Source organism: Amphiprion ocellaris, chromosome 1 (genome assembly GCF_022539595.1).
Source record: "Amphiprion ocellaris isolate individual 3 ecotype Okinawa chromosome 1, ASM2253959v1, whole genome shotgun sequence".
NCBI classification, from domain to species: Eukaryota; Metazoa; Chordata; class Actinopteri; family Pomacentridae; genus Amphiprion; species Amphiprion ocellaris.
Window position 1 is genome coordinate 42,394,278 of NC_072766.1, and position 23,197 is coordinate 42,417,474.

General features: G+C 38.1%; 1 protein-coding gene across 4 annotated transcripts; it reads right to left on the reverse strand.

The window, feature by feature from the left end:
• Nucleotides 1-6: 6 nt before the first annotated feature.
• Nucleotides 7-17,994, reverse strand: LOC118469504 (uncharacterized). 4 transcript variants are annotated; one of them, XM_035942722.2, is made up of 5 exons: nt 17,638-17,994; nt 11,597-11,936; nt 7,727-7,802; nt 4,854-4,932; nt 7-1,687 (listed from the first exon to the last, which is right to left on the reverse strand). In XM_035942722.2, exons 2-5 carry the CDS (start codon nt 11,900-11,902, stop codon nt 1,531-1,533), a joined length of 618 nt encoding a protein of 205 aa, XP_035798615.1. In that variant the 5' UTR covers nt 11,903-11,936; nt 17,638-17,994; the 3' UTR covers nt 7-1,530. The 4 variants fall into 4 exon arrangements, with proteins under 4 accessions (XP_035798615.1, XP_035798617.1, XP_035798616.1 ...); XM_035942724.2 differs by lacking the exon at nt 17,638-17,994 and adding an exon at nt 17,412-17,563; XM_035942723.2 differs by lacking the exon at nt 17,638-17,994 and adding an exon at nt 13,816-15,121.
• Nucleotides 17,995-23,197: the final 5,203 nt, after the last annotated feature.

Sequence of the window (23,197 nt, forward strand, 5' to 3'; positions counted from 1 at the left end):
CATTTTTGTCACATTTTGGACGACATACTGTACTCTGACATTTTTGTGACATTTTGGACGACATACTATACTATGACGTTTTTGCCACAATTTGAACGACATGCTAAACTATGACGTTTTTGTCACGTTTTGGACGACATACTAACCTATGACGTTTTTGTCACATTTTGAACGACATACTATACTATTACGTTTTTGCCACAATTTGGACGACATGCGATACTATGACGTTTTTGTCACATTTTGGACGACATACTAAACTATGACGTTTTTGTCACGTTTTGGATGACATACTAACCTATGACGTTTTAGTTAAATTTTGGACGACATACTAACCTATGACGTTTTAGTTAAATTTTGGACGACATACTAACCTATGACGTTTTTGTCACATTTTGGACGACATACTATACTATGACATTTTTGTGACATGTTGGACGACATACTATACTATGACATTTTTGCGACATTTTGGAACACATACTATACTATGTTTTTGTGACATTTTGGACGACATACTATACTGTTACATTTTTGTGACATTTTGGACGACATACTGTACTATAACGTTTTTATCACATTTTGGACGACATACTATACTATGACGTTTTTGCCACAATTTGGACGACATACTATACTATGACGTTTTTGTCACATTTTGAACGACATAATAAACTATGACAATTGTCACATTTTGCACGACATACTATGACGTTTTAGTCACGTTTTGGACGACATAATAAACTATGACATTTTTGTCACATTTTACACGACATACTATGACGTTTTTGTCCAATTTTGGACGACATACTAAACTATGACGTTTTGGTCACCTTTTGGACGACACACTAAACTATGACGTTTTTTGACATTTTTACGACATACTGTACTATGACGTTTTCGTCACATTTTGGACGACATACTAAACTATGACATTTTTGTCAAATTTTGCACGACATACTATACTATGACATTTTCGTCACATTTTGGACGACATACTAAACTATGACATTTTTGCCACATTTTGGACGACATACTAAACTATGACATTTTTGCCACATTTTGGACGACATACTAAAGTATGACATTTTTGCCACATTTTGGACGACATACTAAACTATGACATTTTTGCCACATTTTGGACGACATACTAAAGTATGACATTTTTGCCACATTTTGGACGACATGCTATGACATTTTTTGACATTTTTACGACATACTGTACTATGACATTTTTTGACATTTTATGACATACTATACTATGACATTTTACATTTTTTTATGACATACTATGACATTTTTTTAGGGAATTTTTGTGGCCGTTTGGTTTTGTTTGATAGGTTAGTGAAGAGGCAGACAGGAAACTAAGAAGAAGAATGGTGGGTAGACCTGCAATACAGGGCCGTGAGCTGGAATCAAACCCAGGCCGCTGTGTTGGCCCTGATCTTGGGTCACCCACTCAACCTGTTGAGCTATCTGGGAACACTAAACTTTTTACAGCATTCTATACTATGACATTTTTAAGACATACTATGCTAAGATATTTTTTAACATCGAGACGATTTTCATCAGATTTACTTGTAGTTTTTTCGCTGCAAACCCGTCGTCCGTCTGGTTGGGTTTGATGTGAGGAAACCAGTTTTGCAGCATTTCTTCTATCTTCAGAACGATGCCGAGGAAACGTCCTCTGGAGAAAAAAACACCAAAAATATTGAAATTAAGGATTCATTACAGTAGTACAGGAAAAGTAGTGATGTCAGAGAAACGAATCCAAAGGAACAATAAGGACATTTCTGTAGTTTCACCCTAATTATCTGATCAATGTCTGTCAGAGCAGAGACTTAATTCATTCAGCTTCATGTGTTTCAATGTGATGATAAAATTAAATCGTTTAAATCAGTTTACACATATCTGAACACTATTTACAGGTTTTTGAATATTACAGTATTCATTTTTTTTATTTTCTTGCAAACAGATTTGTTTTAGATCAGTTTATCTGTTTGTTTTTTGTTGTTTTGTTGCATTTATGTCTTGAGTCACTTTGGTTGTTTTCAGTGTCTTTGGGACTGTTTTATCTATTTCTCTTGTTTTGTGGTTCATTTTTGTCATTTGTGTCTGTTTTTCTATTGTTTTGTGTTTCTTTATTGTTGTTGTTGTGTCTTGTTTTGCCTGTTTTACTGCTGTTTTTTTCTCCATTTTTATTGTTGTTTTCGGACAGTTTCTTTTAGTTTTGTGTCAGTTTTTAATTGTTTTCCAACTGTTTTTCTGTCCTTGTGTGTGTTTTAATGTTGTTCTGTGTCCATTTTTGCTCTTTTGTCTGTTTTGTCTCTTGTGTCCGTTTTCTGTTTTGTGCCTATTTTTTGTTTCATGTTTGTTTTTGTTATTTTGTGTCTGATATTATCTGTAATTTAACAAAACAGGTAAACTCAGTAAAACAACAGTAAAGTGTTTAAAAAGTTAAACAGTTTGAAAGTATGAATTCTTTCCATGAATTTCTTTAGCGTCGGGGCGATGGACGTTAATGAAGCGATGATGTAAACGTCGGTGCGCTGATGCTTCACATGAAGTCATCTGTTTGTTCCTGCAGCAGCGTTGGGATCGTCTGGTTCTTACATAATCCTGCGTCTGATTGGTGGACGACAGGAAGCGGCACAAAGGCCGAATAAACAATCCGACTATCTGCATTCCTCTGATGCTATCTGAGCGGGTCACATGACCAGCGCTGCACGCCAGCCGCCACATGAGGAATGTGACCTCACACGTGGCTCCATTCAGGCTATAAATAGAGCTGCAGCTAAGCCCCGCCCCCCGCCGGCTGCAGGGAGGCCAGCATGAGCGACTCCAACGCCCCCGACGTCACTCAGACTGATCTGTTAACCTCTGAGAGCTTGGAGCCTTTTACCTCACTGCTGGAGTCATGAAGAAACACAACAACATGAAGCAGAGAATCAGGAATACACAGATAGAACCACACAAAGAGACAAACATAACAGGAAACGATGCACAAATGATACAAAAACATGAAAAAAATGAAACAAAAACACACACAAGTGACAAAAATTGGCCAAAACCATGCAAAATGACAGAAAGATGCTACAATGACACAAAAATGACACAGAGACAAAATAGCACAAAAAGATGACACAATAATGTTAGAAAAAGACAAAACTGATGCAAAAGCTGCTAAAATGCCACAAAAATACGCAAAAATGACAAAGGCGGCACAAATGACACAAAACTGTTGCAAAATTAGAAAATCACACAAAATGACCCCAAAAGTTGCTAAAATTACAGAGAAATGACACAAAAATCTTTAAAAAAGACACAAAACTGGCACAAAAGATGCTAAAATGATACAAAGACACAAAGGGACACAAAAATTTTACAAAAATTGCACAAAATGACAGAAAGGTACTAAAATGATGCAAAAACAGAAAAGTGAGACAAAAAATGTTACAAAAACATACAAAAACATCGCAAAAGATGCTAAAATGACAAACAGGCAAAAGTAGCACAAAAAAGATGCACAAATGACACAAAAAGACACAAAACTGACACAAAAGATGCAAAAGTGACACAAAAATTGGCAACAACCATGCAAAATAACACAGAAAGATGTTAAAATGACACAAAGAGGCAAAATGGCACAAAAAGACGACACAAAACTGATGCAAAATTAGAAAATCACACAAAATGACACCAAAAGTTGCTAAAATTACACAAAAATGACACAAAAATGACACAGAGGAAAAATACCACAAAAAGATGCACGAATGCCAAAAAAGACACAAAAATTTTACAAAAGACACAAAACTGACACAGAAGATGCTAAAATGACAGAAAAAATACAAAAATTCACACAAAATAACACCGAACGGTGCTAAAATGACACAAAGACACGCAAAACTGACACAAAAATGAAAACATTAAAGTTCACAAAACAACTAAAATATGATGCAAGACAACAAAATGTTTTTTTTGTTTTTCTGTGTGTGTCTTTTGAGGTTTTGTGTTGTTTTATTGATGTTTTGTGTTGTTTTATTGATGTTTTGTGTTGTTTTTATCTACTTTAATGCGTCTCATTGGTGGTTTTCAGTCTCTTGGTTGTGGTTTTACTTATTTAGTTAGTTTTTGTGGAGGTTTTGTCTAGTTTCATGGGTTTTGCATCTATTTCTGTTCATTTTCTGCCTCTCTTTTATTAGTTTTGTGTCTGTTTTACTATTTTTGTGACGCTTTGAAGTTTTTTGTATAATTACATGTTTTAATATTTGTCATCTATTGAAAAGGTGATGTTTTGATTTTTTTTTATATGTTACATTTTCTTAATATTTTTTGAGATTTCCTTTATTTTTATGTCAGGTTTTTCTTAAAATATGTCTATGTGATCTTTTGATTTGTACATTTATTACACAATTCAATTATTGATTTTTTTAAGATGTTTTTCTGGTTTATGATTAAATAACTTCATACAGAAAATAATAATCATCATTTTATAAATTATTGTCAGATTTTTTATTGAAGTTATCATTTTTATTTAATAACTAAATATTGAATTAGTAGAGAACAATTTAGCAGCTGACAGCTAACAAACATTTGATCCTGGTTTTAATCGCTGCTCTGTTTTCTAGGCTTTCTGACTGAATGAACTCTTTCCTGTCTGCTGCTGTTATTCTGCTGCTTTCTTCAACCGATTAATTCTGGTTTATTCTACAGATAAACGCTGCTTTATTCTCCAGATAGCAGCTGATATTCCCTGGTTTATTCTCCAGATAGCAGCTGATATTCCCTGGTTTATTCTACAGACAAACTCTGGTTTATTCTCCAGATAGCAGCTGATATTGTCTGGTTTTTACCCCATGTTGGGGTTCTGTAGGACCCCCAGGATTCTCTGGATCCGGTCGACGGCGACGCTCTCCTGGAAGCTGCTCAGACCTGCAGGAGGAAACAGAAACTAAATAAATAAAACCTTTAATGAGCTCCGAACAGTTTCATGAAAACTCTTTAGTTCATCAGCAGCTCATGGTTACTACAAATAAAAGACCAGAGCTTTTATTGTGAAGGAGCTGCACTCAGATTTACTCCGCATGCAGACATTTTTAACAACAAAATGAAGATTATTTTACCATTATCACTGGTCTAAACTCAACGTTGGAATCAGAATTTATCTAAAATAAGAACAGAAACCTCCAAATGGATCCAAGATGTTAAAAACTCGACAAAATGACTCAAAGATTTTCTAATATGACAAAAAAAATGGAGAAAAATCTATTTGTTTAAAATCACAATAAAATGTCCAAAATCCTGAGAAAACTACTTAAAAGTTACAAAAATGTCGTCCAGAATGACTCAAAATCTATCTTAAATGTAAAATATTTGGCAGAAAGTACTTAAAAATGGTCTAAAATGGCAAAAAAAAATGGCAAAACCTCTTAACAGTTGTTTAAAATCACCATAAATAATAAAATAAAATCACTAGAAAGCTTCCAAAGCTAAAAAAATAATAACGATAATAATAAATAACAACAACAATAAAAACACTAACAATAATAATAATAATAATAATAATAATAATAACAACAATGCTCCAGTTACTTTAGTCGTTTAAAATGACAAAAACGTTTCCAAAACAGTCCCTCCAGGAATTTGCGATGTTGCGATGGCGCAAATTCAACCAATCTCTGCGACTTTTGCGTGACCTTGCAATTTTGTCCAATCACCGCAACTTTTCCGCAATGTTGGCCCGCCTCCCGTGAGTTCCACCAATCATTGCAGTCCCAAACATAATGCATGTACGTCACCGAATTCACTTCCTTGTTTTTGGTTTGAAGATGCAGACATGTCCCATTTTAATGTCTCTCATCTATCAACAGAAATTACTGCTGAAGACTGTGAAGAACAATGAATTCCCTGATGTTCTTCACCAAAGTGGAAGTAAACTGTTTTACACCCGTGTAATGTTGTGGTGGAATATAAAAAAAGGGAAAAAATAATGGATTGATAAACACTTTTCTACCACGGAACACATCAGGAGAACGTCTGAAAGGAGCAGACCACAGATCACCGTGATGGAAACTGTTGCATCCAGCTCTGTTGGAGCTCTGAAACAATGAAGGGAAGTGAGACTAAGTATTCTGCCAAGGAACACGGCGGCGTTATGAGACGATTGACATACGTGAATCATTTATCTGTTAGCAACGTTACTCAAAAACAGACTAAAGGATTTGGATGAAATTTCAGGGAAGGTCAGAAATGGACCAAGTGATTAGATTTTGGCAGTGATGCAGCTTATAGTCTGGATTCAGGGATTGGTTAAAGATTTCCCATTGAGATAGCGGCACGGTAACCATGGCAACAAGTGAACGCTACCTCAACGGCCTGCTGATGATCACATGATTGATCCCTCTACAAATCCACCGCTGTGGACGTATTGGAAATGATACCAGGAACAACTGGTTAAATTGTGGGGGTGTTTCTGAGTCCCATCAATTCCCGCCACCCCGCTACATATTTAGGTCATGTGATCCGGTATCTGTACATAACGTACACATGCAGAACACACAGCTGTGTTCAGCGCAAGTCATTTCACAGTCTTGGTGGAGTACTGAGCTCTGAGTGCTTTTCTTGTTAACTGATGTGACGAGCCGTGTGCGTGTGAACACGTGTGTGCCACAGGAAGTGAAAATAACTTTTTAAGCCACTGACAGATATGTCCAAATGTGATTCCTTCTGTAGTAAATGATCATTTAGTGGCTTAAATCTACCAGCCACTTCCTGTTAAAGCAGTATCTGGCTGCTGTGGTGTGCCAGCTGGTGGAAATGGGTTGGAGCGTTAAAGAATTAATTTCAGAATAAATATTGTCAATTACAATGTTGAAACGCGTTCTAAAAGCTGAAAAAATACAACTTTTTTAGCAATTGTCACCGTCTCCCGCAATTTCATCGCAACAAATACGCTTAAAACATCGTAACTTACATCGCAATTTTTTTGAAAAGCTGCTGCAAATTCAGGCATTTTCAGCCGCAACAATCTGGGAAATCAGGCTCATTTTCTGTATCATAAACAATAAAGTGTTGATATATTTTATTTTTTCAGATGCTCTGCAGAAAAAATTTAATTTGCCCTGTGTTTTATTGTATGTTTCACTGTTATGTTTTCTTTGTGTACTTTTTGCAGTGTGCTTTTATTGTGACTTATTGTTTTGTTTCACTGTTATGTCTTTTTTTTCTTAGGGACTACAGATGTAAATTAGCATTGTGCTATAATCCAGCATATTTACGCCCATTTCTGAATAAATGGGCATTCATTAATATGCACTGTCCCTACCAAATAAAGAATAAAAAAAAAATAGAATTAAAAATTCTAATAGATTTAAATAGAGAGAAGAAATCACAAATATTTCCCTAATTGACTCTAAATTCGTCTGAACTGATAAAAACATGTTTCAAATCAAAAATATTTGCATAAATGACTCAACGTTAGTCTAAAATGACAAAAATGATGCCAACAGTCAGTTAAATTGATGCTACCGGTGAGTTAAAATGAGCCTGGTAGTTTAGAATACATCAGTGAACGGGGGCTGGTTCCCGCTGATGCAGCGGCCCGGGTTCGATTCCCGATCCCGGCCACGTCTTCCCCCGACTCTTCTCCCCCGTTTCCTGTCTGTCTATCGAATAAAGGCCAAAAAAATAACTTTAAAAATGCAGCAGTGTCTTTAGTTAAACTTACGTTGTGAGTATCGTCCTGATCGGAGGTTCTGCAGGATGGAGTTCAGCGGCTGGACGTAGCTCTGAAGCTCCAAACACTGTGGAGGCACCAACAGTTAGCATGATGCTAACACCAATGCTAAACCAGACAGATAAACAACGCAGGATGTTGAACTTTTACTGTGATTATGTGTCTTTTTGTGGAGATTTGGCCTGTTCTCGTGATGATTTTGCATCTTTTTGTGATATTTTATACCTCTAGTGGTGATTTTTCTGTCTTTGTGTCGGGATTTTAAATGGTTGTGGGGGTTTGTCATTTTTTAATGGTGATTTTGTGTATTTTTTGGGTGATTTTGCATTTTTCTGTGGTGAATTAATCTCTTTGGCGGTGATTTTGTGTCTTTCTGTGGAGATCTTGCGTGTTTTGTGCTATTTCGGGTCATTTTTGGTCATTTTGCCTCTTTTCTTGGATATTTCGTGTCGTTTTATGTTGATTTGAACTCTTTCGCGATGGTTTTTTGTCTTTCAGTGGGAATCGTGAATGTTTTTGAAGATTTCACCTTCAATTTTTTTTGTCTAATTTTTTTGCATCTTTTTGAGTTTATTTCACTTTTTTTGTGGTATTTTTTGTCTTTCATTGAGTATTTTAGATTTTTGCAGGTAATTTGCATCATTTTGTGTTATTTTTTGTATGTTTTGGTGAGTTTGTGTACTTTTCTGTTTATTCTACCTCTCCTGTGGTGTTTTTTCTGTTTTCAGAGGGGATTTAAAATTGTTGTTGTCATTTCTCCTCTTTTTGTGATGATTTTGTGTCTTCTGAGGTAAGTTTTCCTCTCTTTGGAGCTTCCTTCTGCATCATGATTTATGTTCTCCATCAGCTTTATTGATCTACAGCTCAGTGATCGATCAGCCGCCAAACGTCCGTTAGCGAGATGGAAATTCTGAGCTGTCGGTTATCTGAGGCGACGTGAAGTCATTGGACAGAAACAGAACCGAAGGATCCAGTTACCGTTGGTCTGATCTGCAGCTCTGTGATCGATTAATAGAGTCTACAGGTGACTTTAACTGATCTGCTACTTGAATGTCTAGATTATAGACTATAATACTATTATTTACCGTTAGTTCCCATCAGTCTAATCCATTTTTGTGTCATTTTTTTAAATTGTTGAGGTGTTTTTTTGTCTTTTTCTTGGGATTTTGAATGTTTCTGGATGTTTCACTTCTTTTTTTGTGGCGATTTTGCATCTTTTGTGTTGATTTCACTGCTTTAGTTGTGTTTTTTTTCCTCTTTCTGTCAGGGTTTGGCCTCTTTTTAGTCTTTCTGTTGGGATTTTTTACTTTCTGGAGGATTTTTCCTGTTTTTGTAGGTATTTCACATCTGTTCTGGTCATTTTATAGTGATCTTGTGTCTGTAATAATTTCACCTGTTTTGTGGTGGATTTTGAATTACTGTGGTGTTTGTTTTTTGTCTTTTTGACTGGATTTCGAGTCTTTTTCTGGGTATTTCATCTGTTTTATGGTAAATGTTTGTCTTTTAATTGGGAATTTAATTTTTTGATGGGATTTTGCCGTGTCTGAGGGATTTTACCTGTTTTTGTCGGTATTTCACATCTGTACTGGTCATTTTGTGTATTTTATAGTGATCTGTGTCTATTTGTAGTGTTGTTTTTTTGGGGGGGGTTCTTTTTGTCTGGATTTTGAATGTTTTTGTGAATAATTTATGTCTTTTTGTGGGCATTTCACCTGTTTTATGGTAATTTTTTTGTCTTTCAGTTGGGATTTTGAGTTTTTGTGGGGATTTATATTCTCTTTCTCTAGACATTTGTCCTGTTTTGGTCGTATTTTTCTTTGTCTGGACGTTATCAGGAGGGTTTTTTGTGGGTATTTCACAAGTTTTTAGTGATTTTCAGTGTATTTATGGTTATGTGTCGCCTCTTTTAAGGTTGTTTTGTTTTGTTTCATATCTTATTGTGGTGCCTTTTTTGATCTTTTTTGCAGCATTTCGCCCTTTTTTGGTAAATGTTTGTCTTTGATTGAGATTTTAAATGTTTGACTTGATTTGGGACCCTAGTGAGGATTAAGCGGTGTATAGATAATGGATGGATGGATGGATGGACTTGATTTGGTCTTTTTTTGGAGGATTGTTTTGGTCTTTCTGCTGAGATTTTTAATTTCTGAAGGATTTTACCTGTTTTTGTAGATATTTCACATCTATATTGGTCATTTTGTGTAGTTTATAGCCATCTTGTGTCTATTTGTAGGGTTGTTGTTTGGGTATTTGGTCTTTTTGTCTGGATTTCAATTCTTTTTCTGGTTTTTCACCTGTTTTGTGGTGATTTTTTGTCCTTCAGTGGGGATTTTGATTGTTTTTTCTCTGTTTTGATAATGATTTTGGTTTTGGTCTGGATGTTTTTAGGGTATTTTTTTGATTATTTCACCTGTTTTATGGTGTTTTTTTGTCTTTTAGTGGGGATTTTTAGTTTTTGAGGGGATTTCTTTCTCTTTCTGTACACATTTGGCATGTTTTGATAGGGGGTTTGTTGGTATTTCACATCTTTCTGATGATTTTGTGTGTTTTTTAGTGATTTTTAGTCTATATGTCTTTCGTAGCATTTCACTTCTTTTGTGGTAAATGCGTGTCTTTTAATTGGGATTTTAAATTTTTTGATTTGATTTGGCCTCTTTTTGTGAGGATTTTTTTGGTCTTTCTGTTGAGATTTTTCATTCCTGACCTGTTTTTGTAGATATTTCATATCTGTACTGATCATTTTGTGTATTTTACAGCAATCATGTGTGCAACTGTAGTATTTTTATCTGTCTTGTTGTTTTTTAGGTGTTTTTTGTCTTTTTGTTTGGATTTCAAATGTTTTTGTGAGTAATTTACGTCTTTTTGTTGGTATTCCACCTGTTTGATGGTGATTTTTTGTCTTTCAGGGGGAATTTTTAATTTTTTACCCTCTTTTTTTCTTTATTTGGCTTTTTTGGTAGTGATTTTTTTTTGTCTGGATGTTATTAAAGGTTTTTTGTGGGTATTTCACATCTTTTTGGTGATTCTGTGTATTCTTTATAATGATTTGGAGTCTATTTGTGGTAACGCGTCGTGTCTTTTAGGGTTGTTTTTGGGTCGTTTTGCAGCATTTCACCTCTTTTGTAGAAACTGTCTTTTAATGGGGATTTTAAATTTTTGACTTGACTTGACCTCTTTTTGGAGTGATTTTTTGTGTGTTTTGGGGGATATTTTGAATTTTTATGTTGATTTTGAATCTTTATACACTTCTTACTAAAATAATCAAACTATACAAGGATCAGAGCAGCTTCATATTCATCAGATTTCTGAAAATGAATCACCTGAACCAGAACTATTGAGCTGCTGTTTCTAGGTGATCCAGATGTTGGTTAAAGTTTAAGCTTCACTTTATGAACAAAATGTAAAAACACAAACAACTTCTTTGACATCAGTTAGTTTGAAATAAATTCCCAGTAAACGTTAAATACATTGTTGTGTCTATTTGTGGTCATTTTGTTGATTTTTGCATCTCTTTGTGGTTGTTTTTCTTCCATTTTTGTGTCATTTTTCATCTTTTCTTCCCGGTTCTTTGTTTCGTGTTTTATTTTTGTGTCTTGTGTTGTTAATTTTGTGTCTCTTTATGGTTGTTTTTGGTCATTTTGTGCCTCATTTTAGGTCCCATAATGTTCATTTTGTTTGTAAAGCTTACACTCGACCTTCTGTCCATCTGATTGGTTAAAAATCAGGTTTAAGATCCTCAGACAGCAGTGGAGACTTTTGGTTGAAACTGAAACACTTTCTGGAAGTTAAGTTGTGTCATTCTGACTTGTTGTGGTTCTGTTATGACCCAGAATCCCTCAGTGTTGAACACAGAATGATTCTCACCTTGTGGAAGAAAAGTTCGCTGTCAGTGTCGCTGCGATCGTCCGATTCCTCACCATGTTTCCTCTTCCTGTCCGGACGATGAGTCGCCTCCACAGGAAGCTGAGAACAGACGGAGGTAAATCCCTGAACCAGACTGACGCCGCCATCTTTACTGCTCCTCTGAGCTGCAGAACTGCAGCAGCATCCTGAAGATGATGAAGGCAGCAGCTCGTCTGTTTCTGGACTTGGTGTCTTCAGCTCGTCGTCGTATTCGTCCTCGTCGCTGGCGAACCAGTCGATGGAAAAGTCAGAGTCTGAAGTCGACATGATGGATCGTCAGCCAGCAGAGATCATCACGGAGCTGCAGGGAAACGCAGGAAACCATAAAATACCAGAAGATCAACAGCAGAAGACCAGAAAATATCACTGAACAGATGTAAATATATTAAAATAGAATAAACAGAAAAGTGTAAAGCTGTTTGCTTTGACTGAGATGTAAGAAGACCAGATAAATACAGAAGTGAAGCAAAGTTATCATCAGTCTAGAGTCTCCAATGACTTTGAGAACTCTGAATTTATGGTGAATCATTGAAACATAGGAATGTTTGTCATAAAAAGCTATCCTGTATTTTAGTTCTTTCATAGATTCATTCAAGTTCTTCTGGAAATCTGTTGGATCATAAATATACAAACAGACATGTTAATATTCGGTTGAGTTTGTCCATCTTCTGGTTTATCTTCGACTCCTCTGGACACTATACCTACCGTCAGGCATGGAGGTGGCAGTATTGTTATGTCTCAACTGCTACAGTGAATACACATATAACTCGGACTACGACGTCACATTAAATTTTTATTCTGCAGCGGCAGAACAGGCTCAGCTTGCGTAGCCAACTAACAACAACCGACAAGACAGAAGATTACCCACAACCCCTTTCGGCTTCCTCCTACGGAGGCCACACAGGATCAAATTTTTGTCCCCCACTCAGTCCAGCAAATAAGTCGTCGATCAGGGGTAGTGGATATTGCTCTGCTGCTAGCACAGGGTTCAGGGTTACCTTGAAGTCTCCACAGGTCCGGATCCCCCCGTCCTTCTTGGGTACCGGAACAATGGATGTGGCCCACTCACTGATCGTCACAGGCTCCAAGACTCCAGTCTTAATCAGAGTGTCGAGGTCAGCTTCTACTTTGGGTCTGATAGCATATGGCACTGGCCTGGTTTTCATGAACACAGGTTTGCTATCAGGATTTACATGAAGTTTCACTGTAATGTTTTTCATGCTGCCTAATTCATCACGGAATACCTCTTTGTGTTTTTCTAATATTGCCTGCGATTGATTGGTCCCTTGCGACAGTTTCCTTACAGCTTGCCAGTTGAGCTGGATTTCCTTCAGCCATGTCCGGCCCATTATGGCAGGATAATTCCCCTTAGTGACGTACACTGGAAGTCTTGCCGTTTTACCATTGCACTGAACAGTCACATCAGTCATCCCCTTCATGTGTGCTGGATGTCCAGTATATGCCCTAAAAACAGTGTCTGAGGGACGTAGGGGAAGGTGGCTCATGCATTTTCTATAGATTTTGTGTGACACTAGTGATGCTTTTGATCCAGTGTCTATCTGCATTTTCACTGAATGCCCTTCCAACTTGAGTTTGGCCCAGTAGGCATCTGAACTCTCATCCACACTCATTATCCAAACAGTATTTACTGACTTAGGCAGTTCTTCCTCTGAAGAATCACAACTCCTCTCATTGTCATGCTTAACTGTATGAACCTGTCTTTTCTCTTTGTTCTTCATAAAGTCTTTTTTATTTTCAGTCTTTAAGCTTTTGTCAGTGCTTTTTGTTCCTGCATGCCCGTTCTACATGTCCTTTTTTTCCACAGTGGTGACAATCCATGTCCTTACACCAGCATGCTGAGGCCAGGTGGCCAGATTTACCACAGCGAAAACATGGTCCTGGTGTATTTTGTTTACCACTGAATGTTCCGCTGCTAAGTTTATGCAATCTTCCTGTAGCATTTAGCTGCTGGGCTTCTTTTTATGCCATTTCCATTGTTACACTGATATTAATGGCTTTCTCAAGAGTCAAGTCACTTTCTGTGAGTAATTTCTTCTGTGTTGCTTAATTTCGTAATCCACACACAAGTCTGTCTCTCAAGGTGTCATTCAAAACATCCCTGAATTCACAGTGCTCAGCTAACTTGCGTAGTGCTGCAACAAACATTGTGACGGACTCACCCTCATCTTGGTTGCGTTTGTGAAATCTGAATCTTTCTGCAATCACCAAAGGCTTGGGTGAAAAATGTCCTGTCAATATGTCCACAATTTCCTTGTATGATTTGTTGCCTGGTTTTACTGGCTGTAGCAGGGTACGTAGCAAATTAAAAGTCTTTGGGCCAATCACACTTAAAAAAAAGTGGGCACTATCTTGTCATCACTTATTCCATTAGCCACGACGAAGTAGTCAAACCGCTCAGTGTAGGAGCTCCATTGCTCTATGCACTCGTCGAAAGGTCCAATTGAGCCGATAACTCCAGCCATTTTAAGCTCCTGGTTATGTGGCGCTGTTTCCCTCCACAGGAGGCTCCTTTCGATACTCTTTCTTCAAAATTCACCGCGCTACTCACAGCACGACTTCTTAAAACTGTCAGCTGTCCTCCGCTCCTTCCCTCTTAGCTGTCTGCGCCGGAATAGCCGTCGCGAGCACACTCGCTCCGTGTAGCGGCTCCGTCTATCACCTGGATCCGAGCGAACCACCGTCGGGAAGGGAGAAACAAACTGCTTCGTTCGCCGTGGACAACGTGCGCTGGTTCAGACGTCCTCGTCGCCACTTTTGTTATGTCTCAACTGCTACAGTGAATACACATATAACTCGGACTACGACGTCACATTAACTTTTTATTCTGCAGCAGCAGAACAGGCTCAGCTTGCATAGCCAACTAACAACAACCGACGAGACAGAAGATTACCCACAACCCCTTTCGGGTTCCTCCTACGGAGGCCACGCAGAATCAAAATACATAACATGTATCATTATATTATTAATTTTACTGACTCAAGTATGAGTCAGAAAGACGACAAATTTAGTTGAACTGCACCAGAATTGGTTGAGTTCAACTAAATTTGTTGTTTCTTCATCAGTCCACAGGTTCTTGATGGGTCTAAGTCAGGACTTTGGGGAGACCAGTCTGGAACCTTCATTCTAGTCTGATGGAAGCATTTCTTTACCACGTCTGATGTGTGTTTGGGCTCATCGTCTTGTTGAAACATCCAACTGTGTCCAAGATCAACCTTCTGCTGATGGTTTTAGGTTTTAATCCTCCTTCTTCATTATTCCATTTACTTTGTGGAAAGCTCCAGCTCCACTGAGCATGATACTGCCACCACCATGCTGGATGGTAGGTTTGGGGTACTTAGGGTTAAAAAAGATCCGCCCAGGACAGTCCTAAACCAGTCCTAAAAGCAGGACCAAAACCAAACCTAAACTAGTCTAAAAAAATGTTCAGAACCAGTAAGAATACAGTCTGAAAGCAGTCCTAAAACGGTCTAAAACCAGGACCAAAATCAAACCTAAACTACTTCTAAAACAAAGTCCAAGACCCACCCAAGACAGTCTGAAACCAGTCCTAAAGAAGTAAAAAAAAACAATACAAAATCGGGACCAAAACCAAACCAAAACTACTCCTAAAAAAAAGTCCAAGACCCACCCAGGACAGTCTGAAACCAGTCCTAAACCAGTCCTAAAAAAGTCTAAAACCAGGACCAAAATCAAACCAGTCTAAAAAATGGTCAGATCCAGTCAGAATACAGTCTGAAACCAGTCCAAAACTAAAAACAATTTTAGAAACAGTCCAAAAATAGTCCTAAAAAAGTCAAAAACCAGTACAGTATCTTGACCAAAATCAAACCTAAACTATCCCTAAAAAAAGCAGTCCAAGATAGTCTGAAACCAGTCCTGATCCAGGACCAGATCCAGAGTCAAATAAATCCTAAACCGACTTTAAATCGCATCCAAAACCAGGAGAACCAAGACTAAAACCAAACATAAACCAGTCCCAAGAAAGTCCAGAACCAGTCCAACATCCAGTCTGAAACCAGTCCAGAAGCTCTTCTAGAAAGCCCCAGAGCATGATACTGCCACCTCCATGCTTGGTGGTAGGTTTGGTGTTTTTGGGATTGAAGGCTTCACCTTCAGTTTTTGTTCCATCTGACCACAGAACTTTCCTCCAGAAGGTCTTTTCTTTGTCCATATGATGTCCTGAAGCTGATTTCAAATGGCTCCCAGTGACTTTCTAACTTGTTCAAGTCAATGATTTGATTTTTCAGATCTTTGCTGAGCTCCTCAGACTTTCCCACTGTAGTGTTTGACTCTAATGAGTGGATCTAATGGGTTCTATTTAAACTGGATCAGAGGAGTCAGCAGCTGTAGTCGACTGGAATCACTCAGGAGAAGTCAGGAAGTCATGGAACTAAGACGATTAGATTAACACAACTTTCTACATTATCAAGACTGATCATTCAAGTTGCTGTTTGTATATTTATGATTCAGAAAACCTTAAATAAATCTATAAAAGAACCAAAATACAGGATTGTTTTTAGTGACAAAGATTCAATGATTCCATCATAGAAAATTCTGAATTCTAGGAGTTATTGGAAACTAAAGACTGAATGATATAAATGGACTTTACAAGTGGATGGAAACTTTAGTTCAGACTGTAAGTACAGAAAATATAAACGCTACTTTAACACCTAAAATCTTCTACAGAAACTGACCTAAACATTAAAACTAGGAGGAAACTCTGCAGAAATCAAAGTATAGAGCAGGTAAGATACAAACTAATGTCTTGTGTTGACATGAAAAGATCCTTTAATTGAAAATATTCACATCTGAGAAGCTGATAACTGGGAAATATTGGCATTAATGTTGAAATAATCATGATAAAACACTCAAATGACCATAAAATCTAAATAAATACTAAAAAATATGTTTAAAAATGGAAAAAAACAAAGGTTTTCAGACTTTTCTTGAGATTAAAGTACCTTGTAATTTGTAGAAGTGTTGGTTTTCACTAAGAGTTAAGAAAATTTGACGAAGAAAATGTTGTATTTGCAGCATTAATAACTAAAGTTTTATCTAGGAAGTGACTTAAAGTCAAAACCTAGAAGGAAACACTGAAGAAATCCAACACCAGAGCAGTTTAGACACAAACTATTATAAAAAAGATCCTTAAAAAGAAAATATTCACATCTGAGCAGCTGAATTATTAAAGAAATGTTAATATTTGACCATAAAAATGTGATAAAACCGCTGATAATATGATGACAAAATGCACCAAAGAGAAAATTTTACAGACTTTTTGGTGACTTCATTAGGAAATAACAAAACCAGACAGATAAACAGGTAAATACGTGAATAAAATAGAAATTTTGTAGGCATAATTAAGTAAAATCATATCCAGAAAGTGACCAAAAGACAAAAACTAGGAGGAAACTCTGCAGAAATCCAACATCAGAGCAGGTCAGACACAAACTGTTGTCTGAAAAGATCCTTAAAAAGAAAATATTCACTGTTATCTGTGAATTATTATGCAAATATTAGCTATTTGACCATAAAATCTTATTAAGTCCCTTAAAATGTAATAAAAAATATGCACTGAACAATAAAGTTTAAGGACTTTTTAGTGACTTCACTAAAAAATAACTGACCCACACAGATAAACAGGTAAATAAGTAAAATTGTGTCTACAAAGTGACCAAAAGTCAAAAACTAGGAGGAAACTGCAGAAATCCAACATCAGAGCAGGTAAGAAGATGCTCTAATGGAAAATACTCACATCTGAGCAGCTGAATTATTCCCTAAATGTTAATATTTGAGCGGTAAAACTCTAATTATCTGGTTCATAATGAAATAAGAGCAGCAGCAGAGAACTTGGTGTACTTTGGGTCTGAGGATGCAGCAGTGAGTCAGTGCGGAGGATTGAATAACCTCAGCTGCTTCCAGCATTATGTAAGAAACAGCATCACACACACACAATAACACAACAACATACAACTACACACCTCCGCAGACCCACGGCGGCTCTGAGCTGCTCTCCTCCCCGCAGACAGCAGCTCCTCTCCGGCGTCGCTCCGCAGCTGCTCCTGCTGGTTTCCTTCGGAGCTCCCAGGTGAACCGGGCAGGTGAGCCGGTGCAGCGGAGCGTCACTTACCGGCACCGAAGCGTGGCTTTCCCGCTGAGCCGAGGACGCGCAGCAGCGGCCATGTGTGTGCGTGTGCGTGTGCGTGTGTGTGTGTGTGTGTGTGGACGCGCCGACGGAGCGGACTGATGATGGAGCGAAACCATGAAGCGGAGACCGACGAGCAGGAGGCGGAGACCGGCGGCCCGTGCAGCCGCTCCCCGGGAAACGTGTCAGGAGGGGCGGAGCTCCGGGAGCAGCCCCGCCCCAACACACACACACACACACACACACACACACACACACACACACACACACACACACACTCTCTCACACACACACACACACACACACACACACACACACACACACACACACACACACACACACACACACACACACACACACCGGACAGAAAGGTGCACAGGTGATCGGGCGTGACGACACAGTGGTGACGTGAGCTGTCATTGGTGGAGAGGCGCTGCAGCACGTGACGACACAAATAAAAGCTGCATTAAAGTTTTAATAATTAGAATAAATAAAATGTATTATTATTATTGTATATATTTACTTGTATTATAACCGCAATAGAATAGACTCGATTCCTCACAAATAGCTATTTTTTATGAGAGATAAACAGTAGTAGAGGTGAGATCAGGTCTGACTTTACTTTCCTTTATATTACTATTCAGTGTTTTCTGATCAAACATCAATCTTCTGCTCGTGGAGACGTTTATCTTTGACTGATCTGTTCACGGAGTCATTTTCAAACTGACCTTTGAAGGAAGTTCAGAGATGAAGCTCCATCTGCTGTTCGTGGCTTCATGTTGGAACAGCTGATCGATATTCAGTCAGAGCTGTGAAAAATGGAGGAACAGTTCAGCAGCAACTGAAGCAGAAACTCAGACATGAAGAATAACTCAGATGGTCGCTGTAGAGTTTAAAATCTTCCTGAAACAGGGAATAGACGTCGCCTTAGTCCTCGACCAATCACAGCTTTCCGTATCAAAGGATATGTGTGATGTCATCAGGAAGGAGGAGCAAAACGAGAACAAAACATGGCGTCCGTGGATCCACCGAGGGAACCAAAACATATTTCATCAGTTTGTAGCAGAATTACTGTGGATGTTTTTGTTAAACTGAATTTAGAAAAAAAAAAGAATCAAGATGACAGATTGCAGCTTTTAGACCAAACATTGGTCTAAAATGGCCTAAACATGTCCATAATGAGTGTAAAATTGTCCAGAATGATTAAAAATGGTCAAAAAAACCTCAAAATTGGTCTAAAATGGTGTGAAATTTGTCCATAATGATTCAAAAGCTGTTCATACGATTAAAAATGGGACTAAAAGAACTCGATAATGTTACAATTTCTGGAGGCGCAGGAAATGAGACGCAGAGTATTTCAAAAATCAAGCAAAACGATTTATTCACAGACTCTCAAGAAACAGAACTACAAACATGGCCAGAAGACTACAACCGGAAACTCTTGGACTAAATCGGAACAAAGGCCTGACTGAGCTCTAGAGGACTCCTAGGAATCATTACTCTAAACAACAAACTGACTCACGGAAGGTATTTCCTAGGCAAGAAAGAGATAAACAAAGAAACGTTAGAGAACGCTCAACACTAAACTCAAATCTAAACCTGGAACTAGAGAAACAGAATACCAGGAAATTGTAAATAGTCTACGCAAATACAAAATACTAATTAGCAAAACAACAACAGGAACTTGAGTCCAACTGAACAACTAGAAACAAACTGGGGATCTTAGCTGTGGCTGAGGTTGTGGACAGAGGAAGACGGTGTGAGGAACCCATGGTGTGTGGTTGGACAGACTGCAACCAGCTGATTACTGGCTGGCATCATGATCCAGCACTGACAGGTGAGTGGCGTCAGGTTCTATTGCTGTGAGAGTGGAGTCTGATTGGCTGCTCTCCACCTGCTCCTGCCAGCTGATGATGATTACAGATAGAAGACAACTGCTGCTGCAGTCTGAACCACACACCTGGAAAGAGAAAGGGCTTTTTTGATGTGAAACGTGATATTTTTACAGTGTAAAGTGCTAGAATAAGGGCAGGAGGTTGAGCTAATCTCAGAACAACCAGACTTTGACAGTGAAAGCTGCAGACTGAACCTGATCCTGCAGCTTCCTGTTCATTCTCTTCTCCTGAACTTCCTCCAGAGCTCGTCTCTGACCAATGGCTTGTCCTGAACGTGACTCAGCACTTCGCTGGGCTTAGACCGCTGGACTGTGTCATATCCTGCTGCTGATAGCATTTCGCTGGGCAATGAGGCGAGAAGGGAAACCTCAGACCCGTCCACATATTTCCCAACAATGGCCCTTTACATTCACCACAGCATAACAAACAATGGGCTCATTTAAAATGCTCTTTGTGAACGAATTTAATCTCAATATTAAACAGAAGCAACCGTTGGAACTGAAACCTCGGGGCTGCCGCTGTTTAAAACCAGCTTTAGTGGATGGTTAGGTGCAGCTGAGTCACAGATGAGTCAGAAAACCAGCGTCTGTACGGATGTTTCACTGCTTCTTAGTCAGAAAGTCGATTTCTGCTGCTGCGAGGATGTAAAGGATGTTGGAAGATGTTGGATTCTACTCTATAATGGAAACAGAAAGACTCAGACTTGTCAGTAATGACTCAAAATTGTCAAAAATCACTCAAAATTGGTCTAAAATGGTGAGACGTCTAAAATGGCTGAAAAACAGTTCTTAGAATTACAAATTGGTCTCAAATACCTTAAACCATGTTAATAATGACTCAAACTTGTCAACAATGACTCAAAAATGTCGAAAATTACTCAAAATTGGTATAAAGTGACATGACATGTCCATAATGACTCAAAAATTGTCCAAAATGATTAAAGAATGGTCAGAAATGGATCAAAAATTGTTCTAAAATGGTGTGAAACATGTCTAAAATGACTCAGCAACGGTTCATATAATTAAAAATTGCAGATGTTAGCTTCTTATTGGAGATGTTAGCTTCTTATTGGAGATGTTAGCCTCTTATTGTAGCTGATAGCTTCTTATTGTATCAGGAACATAAACGTGTCAAATACCGAAACAATTCAACGCGACAGTAGAGGCTGTAAATTAAAAAACTGAGTAGTAATATTAATAAACTTCTTAGAACATGAAAGATGATGTCTGTATTTGCAGCTGCATTCGTCCAGCCATCAGTGTTTCAGTGGATGTTTGTTGAGGGAAACCACATAATCCCATCCATCCGTAATTAAAGGGGATTGGAGCTGCCGCCTCCTGCAGCGTCAGAGATGAAAGCTGCCGATCGATGCTTCGTCAGGTCTAATGATGCACAATAAGTGAAGTTGTGTGGAGCTGAACTCACTGAGCTTTGTTCTGGTTCTCAGATCTACCTGTGTGACGGCCAACAGAGCAGCCGACTGTGATCTAAAGGATTTAACACGACAGGAGGCTTCATGACCTGAAGATGTTCCTCAGAGAAGCTGGTTTAATGCTTCACCAGGACTGTGTGGTTGTGTTCTTCTAACAGTCAATCAGTTAGTTGTCTACTATCAAATTATCACCAGCTACTTTGATAATCGAGTCAGTTTTTAAGAAAAAAATGTCTAAATTCTGTGATTTTAGCGTCTTAAATGTGAATATTTTCTGGTTTGTTTCCTCCTCTGTGATGGTAAACTGAAGATCTTTGGAAAAAACCAGACATTTGTCATTTTTGGTAAACACATAACCACAAACAGACGCAGTACAACTGCAAAACAACTACAAGAAGATGCAAAATGACGGCAAAACCATGGAAGTGACTGACAAGACACACGAACAACAACATCACCGTATTAGATGCAAAGAGAAATAAAGAAAAGGTTTTTGCAAGTTGATGTTTGAAGCCATTTTTACGTCGTAAATGAGACAGAAATTTCCGGAAAGTAAAAAAACTCACGTTTCTGTTCAGTGTGGAGCTGCAGCTAATTCTGCAGCCTTCAGTGGGATTTATAGCCCACTTTAAGGTCATGTGAAAGAAACTGTATTCCAGTTGCGTCTGAACGAGCTGCAGAGTCTGTTGGACATAAACATGGTGAGTTTCCAGTCAGCAGGACTTTGTGTTGGCTTCATGCTCTGCAGCCCGACAGCAAACACAGTAAAAAAAACAAAAACACTGAAATCAGAGCTGCTCCAAAGGCCTGATGGGGACGCAAGTTTAGCCTGATAACCACAATATCAGACTTTATTAGCTTCACACTGTGTTCACTACGTACAGTGTGGTTCAGAATTGGTCAAACTGACAAACCCACACAGAAATATCACACCATGGATGGATTACTGAACAGGCCGTCTGGGCACAGTTGGACAGAATCACTGCTGGAAAGTCAAACAACCACAAAATGAGACTTAAAACAAGCAGAAAGATGCAAACTGGAAACATACGCAAAACAACTGCAACAGAATGCAAAAAGAACATAGAAAGACAAAATACGACAACAAAATGGACACAAAGAATGCTACCTACCTTCAGCGATGTATTTAGCTCTATTTCTATGACTTAAACTATGTAATTAGCTGTCTTTCTGTAATTTTAAGCTGTGTAGTTAGCTTTTTCCTATGACTTCAGCTGTGTAATTAGCTGTCTTTTATGATATCAGTCATGTAGTTAGCTGCTTTCTCTAACTTGAGCTGCGTAGTTAGCCTGTTTCTGTGACTTTAGTAGTTAGCTTCTTTCTATGACTTTAAGTTATGGACTTAGCTTTTGTCTGTGACTTTAGCTGTGTAGTTAGCTTCTTTCTATGATTTGAGCCGTGTAGTTAGCTTCTTTCTATGACTTTAAGTTATGTACTTAGCTTTTTTCTATGACTTTAGCTGCGTAGTTAGCACAGCATCTTGTATGGCCTTAGCTGTGTAGTTATCTTTGTCTGTGACTTTAGCCATTTGTTAGCTCTTTATGACACTAGCTGTGTACTTACCTTCTTTATATAATTTTAGCGGTGTAGTTAGCATCTTTCTATTACTTTAGTTGTAGCTTCTTTCTGTGACTCTAGCTGTAAACTGAGCTGTCTTCCCATGACTTTGTCTGTGTAGTTAGCACCTTTCTATGACTTCACCTACATAGTAAACTATCCTTTGTAATTTTACCTTTGAAGTTAGCTCTATCCATGACTTGAGCTGCATAGTTAGCTTCTTTCTTTGACTTTAATTACACAGTTTGCGTCTTTCTATGACTTTAGCTGTGCGGCTAGTTGTCTTCTAGGATTTCAGTCATGTACTTAGCTTCTTAACATTAGCTGTGCATTTAGCTTCTTTCTATCACTTCAGTTTGCATCTTTGACTGTAGTTAGCTTCTTTATATGATTTTAGCTATGTGGTTTGTTAATTTTTTATTACTTTAGCTGTGTAGTTAGCTTCGTTATATGACTTTAGTTATGTAGTTAGCTTTTTTATGTGGTTTTAG

Excerpts from the sequence above, each read along its gene's own strand:
- LOC118469504 (XM_035942722.2), bottom strand. The coding sequence starts at position 11,902 with ATGTCGACTTCAGACTCTGACTTTTCCATCGACTGGTTCGCCAGCGAC. Across the intron at positions 7,803-11,596 it reads GCGAACTTTTCTTCCACAAG|TGTTTGGAGCTTCAGAGCTA; the intron begins GTGAGAATCATT and ends GTGCCTCCACAG. Across the intron at positions 1,688-4,853 it reads CTACAGAACCCCAACATGGG|AGGACGTTTCCTCGGCATCG; the intron begins GTAAAAACCAGA and ends TTTTTTCTCCAG.